General features: G+C 33.9%; 1 protein-coding gene across 4 annotated transcripts in view; it reads right to left on the reverse strand.

Annotated features, from left to right (window-relative positions):
• Positions 1-453: 453 nt before the first annotated feature.
• SESN3 (sestrin 3) overlaps positions 454-9,388 on the reverse strand; it is a 67,647-nt gene continuing 58,712 nt past the window's right edge. For all 4 annotated transcript variants that reach the window (XM_017505265.1, XM_037730216.1, XM_017505266.2 and 1 more), the window contains one exon: positions 454-8,235. In XM_017505265.1, the coding sequence (XP_017360754.1) occupies positions 8,149-8,235 (87 nt within the window). In that variant the 3' untranslated portion in view covers positions 454-8,148. The remainder of the gene's footprint in view (positions 8,236-9,388) is intronic.

Raw genomic sequence — 9,388 nt, forward strand, 5'->3', positions numbered from 1 at the left:
CCAAGTAGCTATTAGTCCTGATAGAATGTAGTGCAGAAATCAAAGATCATAGAGATTAATTTACTTTCAAGGTTGCAAACCCAGTAGAATATGAAGAAAATAGGTTTTGGAATCCAGGCCCCACCCTATGTTCAGTGCCTCTTTCCTCATTCTAATTATTGCTTTGGTTAACAAGAGATAATAATTAAGTTAATTTGCCTCTTGCTGAGATCACAATTGATATTTTAAAACATAAGAATAACTATACATTTTGCACACCTTACTCTATCGCAATATTTCACCAATGGAATATTGAATGATAAGAAATATCACTAGGAAACTATGGGTCAGGAAAAATACAGTAAAAATAATGACTCCTATAATTCTGGTATCTTTAGGAATGCATGTCTCAGTAATCAAGCAGAAATAAACCAAGCGAGATGCTACTCGAATATAAATAAAGTAGGCAAATGATTGGTGTTCAGTTTTGCCAATTTTATTGAACCAATAAAATTCCTACTAATAACAATGAAATAAATTTCTGCAAGTATAAATGTGATACAGTTTAACAAAACCCATTGTTCTGTACCTATAAATAGATTTTTAAAATGTCATAAAAAGTGCAGTTATGAATTGTTAACATGTTAATACACAGTTCCTTTATTTCAAATGCGTTTGTCTTGACTCACTAACAGTTCCTTCTGCATCTGTCCAAATAATATTACCCATCCCTCCAAAAAAAAAAAAAAAAAGGGGGGCATTAAAGCACTAGAATATTACAGATAAACTGATCCATTTAGATCAGCTTTAGTCAGAATTGTAAAATCAGCAACATAAGAAAAACAAAACCTAGTAATACATACGAAAAGCTTTCTTGGGTTCTACAACCTTCTTAACTGCTGACTCATGTGGAGGGCATTAAGAGTTGAAAAGGCTTTTATGGTTAACTACCTAGACTATAACTACAGTAGGATCTGGTTTGCCAGAACAAGTTTAAAGTGGCTGTTTATTAAGTTTGCTATTTTCAGAATAGAAACTATAAGACCGCCATTTGACATTGAAACTTGTGTGAATCCTAAATTGCATCAATTATCTATTTGATAAAAGCTTATTCTAATTTAAAACCTTATAGAGTAAGAGACTGATATATAGAGCAGTCTTAAAGATCACGTCATCTGCCTTACATTAGTCCAGTCACGTGCTTCGTAAAAAAAAAAAAAAAAATTACAGTAACAAAGCACAGGACTACAAAGGCAAAAACATCACAGCTTCTGATTACATTGAATAAAAAGTACCAAGGAACGCAGAAGATAATTCTGTATTAATACTGATGAATTAAAGAACTATAATAGACGTTTCACAGCATGCTACATATATCGCTCACAACTTAAGGATAAATGTCTAACGTTGAAAGTCAAGAAGTTGGCAATCTGATTTCATGTGCAATTCAGCTACCAAGTCTTAATATATACATTCATTATGTAGCTGTCCTGCAAAACCAGGATTTTTTTTTTTTAAAAAAGAGTTTTCAAGTTCAACTGCTATTTCATAAGTTAAAAGATACATCCAGTTCTTCCATGACCAGGAAAGTTATTTTCAGGCTTAAAGGAGCTAATCCAAGTAGCAAGGCCATGTTCCAAGTTGACCTGATGGGTTTCTTTATTACCTTGCTCAGACTGCATGTATATGTGCCTACACTAGCAGCACTGAGAAGATGCCAAACTGGCTGTGGTTTGCTTTCTATATCTCCTATTTTGGGTTGAAAAGAGTAAATGTGAAGAGAAAGAGGAAGGGGAAAACTGTATTTTCTCTCTAGAGACGACTAAATAATGCAAAGGAAATATCTGCACTAGATACATAGTTTGGATCACTTTCCTTGGTGAACAAGGGTACCATTTAACTCTTTTACCTTAGAGAACCAGCGAAATTCAGAAAGCAGAAATCTCTCAACATTACAAAGGAAACTTCTTGGCCACCCAACTACTAGATTTCTTTTTTTCTATCTTTTGATCCTTCCTTATTAGACTTGGGGAGCCAGTTGAAAATGTGCAACGATATTAATTTAAGAAAGATGTATATTAAGTTTATTCTGTTTCATAATGTATGGACTTAACTAATCAGGATTTGTGAACAATATTTTAACACTATAGACCAGAGAGATTCTCTGATATTTTTTCAGTAGAAGTTATACATTCATTTTTTTTAAGAGGTTAACTTGAGGGGTGCAAGAAAATAGACTGTTTTAGCAAAATTTACATAACAAAAATTCTATTCGTATTTAGACTTACTAATGTTTGATGTCCTATAAACTGTAAAATTGGGTATTTCTTCTAAAGGCTATTTTGTGGTATGCCCTGCACTATTTCAAAGATTTCCACAAGCATTCAAAAGAATCAGATATTCATTCTCTGTTTCCCCCCATATACATATATAAATATATATTTTTTCATTCTGTACTTCATGGTGGTACAGTCATATTTAGGTTAAAGCTAAAATGAACACTTCATGGCATATGATTTAATACAAACCACCTCATCCAGTCTCCATTATTAAGTCTCATATCTTAACTAGGACATCAATTCATCCTGAGCCTTTATAGGCATTTATTGGATACTACTATCAGGTTGAGTTGTTCATGAATGAGATGGAGAACATCCAAATATCACAAGAAATAATAATAATCTATACTTTCAAACGGGATGGTTCATCAGGTCAGACAACCATCTGTAGTGTCCCATGTTAGAAACCTGATATAATTTTACATCTATGAACAACCTCAAGTGCACCTAGCTGGAGAGGAAGAACTATTACATCTTCTTCCTCTTTGCATTTCCTCTTCCTTCTGTATATACCTGATGTGTAGCTAGGAGAATAAAGACTACAAACTCAATGAATTTTCTTTTCATCCCATAGAACATTTTTTTCCTCCCGTAAGAACAAGATAGGAACAGAGGTTAGAGGGTTAGTCTAACTCACAAAAGCCTAGTCAAACCCTTATGGACCCAGTCTTGTGGTATTTTATCTATATTATAAATCAAATGAGCTTCTGTGATCCCATGGGACCATCTAAACACCCTTTGCCTTATGTCCTTCTATTAGAAATGTGTTTCAAGGCCCAAACACCACCAATAAAACAAATGTCTGTAACACCACCCTATTTGTATGCCAGAAATTTCCCATTCCACTGAAGGGTTACAAGTCATTCTGGATTGCTGGAGAATTTTGACTTTACATTCAAATGGCTTGGACTAATAACAGTATTCGTAACCTAATAAAAATCCAAGTTAGGATGGCAAATCAGTTACTTTAAAATCCTGCTAAATGCTTAATTCTGTATAATAGAAATAGTTCAATTTCTGTATCATGTATAAATATAAAGATTCCTACTTTGATAAAGGCAAAAATGTTTTATGATTTATTTAAAATATGGAAGTTGTATTACTGAACAACAGTGAGTGAATCCATGAAAAGGTTGGATACTCTGAATTTATAGGCTCTTTAGGGATGAGGTAGAGGAGCGCAAGATATTTTGGCAGCTCGGAAAGGGGTAGAACAGAATAGGGTGACACAATTTACACTTGATACTGCATAACATCTGGCAGGATGTCTAGGGCAAAGGTTAGCCAAAATATAGCTGGATGGTTGAGGGATTTAGAAGGAGTTGGGGTGAATCCATAGTTTCAATGAATGGAGAAAAAGGAACTCAGAAAAGTAAATGCTGGTGACTATCAGCAGGTGGCTGGTGATGTTTGGTTTGGATTGTGAAAGCTGTTCAGACCAACATGGGCTGAGGGAAGGGGAGGGGAGTGAGCATGTAGAGGTTGAGGCACTTGGAGGAAGAAGAAGCAGGCAGGAAGGGGTGGACTGAATGCAGGTAGGAGCACCCACGTGGGAAATATTTTCTCTAGACTAGGTGTATGATGCTGAGGGCAGCCACACTCTTAGCACTATGTTCCTTGTATTTTTTGAAAACTTTTCCTTCCTCATAGGGCTCTGCCTTGACATATATCTGTACCTCTATTATTCATTTCACCCCAGCTCTTTTTGTTCTAGATCTCACCTGGGCATATTCTAGGTCTGTTAACTAAGCCAAATTAGCATTGAATTAAGCTCCACATACAGTGGGCATGGAAGTTCTGTTGACTGAGATAAATACATTCATGTTACAGTACTGCTTTGAAGAAAGATGATTATTTGATTCTCAGTCTCCAGAGGGATATAATAGGAAAACACAGTTTACGTTGACGGCCACCTAGAATAGGATCTGATTACATAAATTAGGTAACTTAAAACTCAATCTGAACAGAGGATCCATGTCTTTCAGTTTGCTGTTGAACTGTATGACTAAGCAAAGGTCATATAGTATTTACATAGCATTATTGTTATATATTCTTTACTCCATGTAAGACCATCTCTTTGCATAAAAGCAGTCCTATTAAAGAGAAGAATTTAAGGTCTTGCTTTCCAGAGAAATGATTTAGAATTGTCTTTAAAATACAACCTAAAACAGTTTATTTTGCTAACACAGTGCAAATCATTTTTATAACATGCACTAAAATTTATTTTTTCCATGATGAATTGTCCTTAGAGTTGAAAAGAATCTTACCATCATATAGGCATACACCCTCCCTTCACTAAAAATGGTGAACTGTTTTAAGTACAGATCTTTATTGATCATTTTATTTTGCTGTGGCATAGAAATCTAAGATTTTGGAAAAAAACTTTATAAGGGGGAAAAGGAAAAAGCTCTGGAATAATTAGCTTTCAGACACATTTAAAATCTTTAGGAGACATTATAACAAATAGGAGCTCTGGTTCAAATTTTATAGGATTCTTATATAAAACTTATATTGAGTTTTCTGTTGTAAAAACAGCCCTGTGTTCCTCTGCCATTATTTGGGCTTAAAACCATAATTAAAGGCCAAGGCCATGCCCCAGATTCCATCTTAGCCGTCTTTTATTTTAAAAATACCCCAAATGGGACAAATTTGTCCTGGGACTGAGACAACGTACTTAGTTCATAAAGGTGAAGGAGGTAATAAGCTGTCTCAAAAGCTTCTTTTCCCCTTATGGTCACACATCCACCTGAAGAAGCCTCATCTGAAGATGCCAATGAGGCACCTTGCCTGGCTACTCCCATAGTCAGGTGGGTCAAATAACAGATTATTTTCAGATGGGAGAGTATTTCTTAACGTGATCTAGAAATTATCATTGAAGCTGGAAATCTTGAAATTCCCAAGTAAATAGACATTATTCAAGCATACACATCAGTGGACTATTAGACTAATTTTAACATAATAAGCAAAGAATTAAAGAATTCACATTCACATGTGCTTTTCTCACGTACACTCGCACATTTAAGTTTGGCACAATGTGAGCGCAAGGTGGAGATTAGCATATTGCATAATCACATCATTATACCAATTGAACCAGATATCTCTTTTTAAAAATAGCACATTTTAATATAAAAAGCTATACTATAAATTACTACATAGTAAATTCAATACTCTGAAAAAATACCACCCTGGAAAACCGCATCAGATTTCAAGTTTGCATTGGATAAAGAGAGTTAACAGCAAACTCGTTGTAAAATGGTATTCACAACCTGAAATGCTGTGCATGCTGCGTATTAGTAGGTGCTTTAGCACCTTCAGAAGTCAATTCTTCTAGGCTGGTTCACTGAGGTTCATAAATATATTGTTTTTTGTTTTTGTTTATAGTTCCAAGTCAACTTATTTTCCTGACTATTGATGAGCTAGATCAATGCTGAGCTAAAAAGAAACTTTGCAAGGAAAGAGAGCTATTAAAGGCACTAATATTTTCATAGCCTAAACTCCAACAATTTACATTTCCAGGGAAAAAAATAAACAAAAACTAAGTGGCCATTTTAGTTACTTAAACCTTGTTTCCCCTTTTGGTCTAAAGCTCATACGATGTTCTGTGAGAATTTCTCCTTCTTTTCAATACATACAAGTCATTTTTTATCCTGTTATACAGTTCACCTGCACAAAAATGTAGGGCTATTAACTGAAAGCACATAGTAAAAAAACAAATTCAAGAATAAAAGACATCCTCAACTGGAAAGTTGTAAAGTTAGGGAAGTCAAATGGACGTTTACGTTGCCGTTTGTGTTTTGCAGTTCTCCTATTTTCTTTGTATTACAGATCTACATATTATGGTATTGAATAAAACATATGGCATATGTAATGAAACAGAAGAGAGATGGCACAAGTTCTCTGAATAATCTCTTTAAATAAATCACCCTGTCTTTAAAAATATTAGCGATTTTTTTCCTCACATGGAAGATTTCAGACAGGATCCTGGAATCCAAAAATGCAGAACTACCTTATGTTAATAAGTTTACAGTCATCTTTGTTTTCCTATCTAGAACAAAATCTAAAAGAAAGCAACCCAATATATTGTACCAGAAGAGGATGATAAATGGAAGAGGAAAATGATTTAATGAAATACTAGTTCACAATTCTTTCTCAAAAGAAAAGTTAAATCCTGTATCACAAGTCTAAAATGAAATCTTTTAGGGAACTCTAACAGAACATTTTACCTATATTATTTACTATGAAAAAAAAATGGATATGTTTTCAAAAATTAGCATGTATGTGTTATGTGTACAATTCAAGTCACCCTTAACTAACCAAAAAGTATTTAAAAAGCAGTGCAGTTGTGTCCTACTGGATAGTTGTAAGCATCTCTTTAGGCACTTCACTGGTTCGTTGACATAATACAAATTAAAGCTATAAACACATAATGTTGTGCTGTCTGAAGATAGTCTAATCAAGCAACGTAAACCAATGCAAAAATGTGACTTTTTGGCCGCTTATTCCTCCCCTATGACTTGATATCTTTTTTTAACCAATTGTCCAAGGAAATTTTTATGGGGAAGGGAAGGGAATGCTTTGGCATTATGAAAGGAACATGGTTCAATCCCAGTAAGGTAAAACTGAAAACAGCCTGTGCAATAAAGAAATTTGAAAAAATTTCTTTATGGCTCTGTTTAAAAGGACACTTTTGCAGTGACATGACGGGGAAAGTTTAGTTGAGTATTTTTTGAACATATTGCACTCTGTTTTTTTGTTCAATCACATTAATGCATAGAAACACAATTTTTACCTTTGAATAATAAACTGTCTAACCTATTATAAGAAAAATCATGGAAAATAATTTCTAAAAGCCTAACAGGAAAAAAATAGGCATATTAACCTTCCTTTGCTTAACAAAATATAGAAAAAAACTATGAGAAGGGAAAAATGTGCAAAGAAAATTTTTGGTCAGTCTTGTGTGGGTACAGGTTTATATGTGCCAACTAAATGAACTATAAGCAGCACTGTGAGCACTGATTATTTAAGATGACTGTGAGGATTACTGTCAGTGATAGGATTGTGTATAATTCCATTTTTAATATATACATCTGATAGGAAAACTGAAACTTCTGTTTTAGAAGAGAAAAAAAATAGCTGAATTTGGCATTTCAGTAGCATGCTATAGAATTCATCATGATTAATTTCACATTAAATTATGGACAATGGCTGTATCACATTTCATGTTATCACCAATAGCAGTAAAACAACAACAAATGAACAAACAAAAAAAACAGTGCCTGACAAATAATCTCCTGGGGACACAAAGGTGTCCAGTGAGCAGCTTGGTTCAACAGCGCATGCTTTTCCTCCACCAGATTTAGGACACAACATTAAAATTTTAGAATGGCCAGAGAGGTCATTCTTTGCTGAATTCCAATATCTGTAAAACAATTGCTTGAGCAGATTGTAAGCGCTTGTCCTTATTGTTAAAAAAAAGGGCAGGGTTGGAGGGAGAAAAAAAATACACATACACACAACCCAAAAGCGCTGAAGTTAAGCATTAATAAGCCAGATTTTTGATTTATGATCAGTATCCAAAACTCCAACTATAAACAATGCAAAGTAGTGCTCCTCAGTATTATTTTTGCAATTGTTAGTAATGTTAAGCATCAAGGAAAATAAAACACATCATTGCACATTACAGCCGCAAAAAACAAAAACGAAAAACAAACGGCTAAACTTTGACACTAGATAACTGAATAATTTTTGATGCTATATCACAAATAGCTTCTGATGTTTATGTTATGTGAAAGGTCTTTACACATGTATGACGTTTTCCTTGGGTGATACTTCAGGTCAAATGCCGAGTTATGGCACGAAGAGCATAAAGAAGTTCAGCTTGCATTCGTGCTTCCATTAAAAGTAGATTGACATGAACCTAGAAGCGAAAATGTTATCAGTTTAGTAACCATTATAAATACCTAAAAAACTTTAGGCTTTTCTCATACATTAGACATTCATAAAGGTTTTTTTATGTGTATATAAGCAATATACAAACACACGCCTAGGCATATTTATCCATGTTCGTGATGCAACACTCAAACCTGTGTCTGTAAAAAATGGCTCCGTAAGCAGTAAAAACAACCCATAAAATCTAAAAAATTCTGATTAAAGTTTTATTTTTGTAAAGTCAATCTTTTGGATTATAAACTAAAAATCGGCCATTCATTTTTTTTTTTTTTACAGTTTATGCTTATCCTGAAAAAGCTTTAAACAATTTTCCTAGTATTTACTTGAAAGATACTAAATTGAAAATCTGATGCTTAAAGTTTCTAATTAGTGTTTGATACTTGTTAGACATACATAGCTTCCCTAGGACATTTCTTTTGGAATCACATCTCAGCTAGTAAGTTAAAATGAGTCTTCATAAGTTTTCAAAATTTACTATTAAAAATATTTTAATATTATATTATTTTGATATATTTCTATCAGTTGGATATATGGTTGGATATATTCTCCCGATGAGTAAAGAGAATTTCTAGCTACAATGTAGCAAAGGAAGAAAATCTAGAGCAAAAATATAAATAGGGGATAAAGACCCATCAGGGAGAAATGCTAGATATAAAATGGGTATTTACCTGATGTGATTGGCCCTAAGACTTCAAAAAATCTGTTAGGTACTGAGGCCATAACATTCTCTGATAAGATCATGCAGTTTATTAGTGAATGTTTCCTTAAAAAATTTTCTTACTCTCAAGCTTTGAAACTGTGGTATAAAGGAGATTCTTTAACTTAAAGGTTAAAAGACCTAGGACATAAGGGCAGCTTTTATACTATGATGTTGATAAAGATCTTTAACATTTATTAGGTTTTAGTGTTTCCTATATATTTCTTTCAAATAAATATTTTTATGTAATAGTATATTTGGCTCAAAGGTCTTGCTCTGTTGCCCAGGCTGGAGTGCAGTGGAGTGATCTCAGCTCACTGCAAACTCTGCCTCCCAGGTTTAAGTGATTCTCCTGGCCTCAGCTTCCCAAGTAGCTGGCACTACATGCATGCACAACCATGCCCGGCTTTTTTTTTTTTTTTTT

This window comes from Cebus imitator, unplaced genomic scaffold (genome assembly GCF_001604975.1).
Source record: "Cebus imitator isolate Cc_AM_T3 unplaced genomic scaffold, Cebus_imitator-1.0 Scaffold336, whole genome shotgun sequence".
Taxonomy (NCBI): Eukaryota; Metazoa; Chordata; class Mammalia; order Primates; family Cebidae; genus Cebus; species Cebus imitator.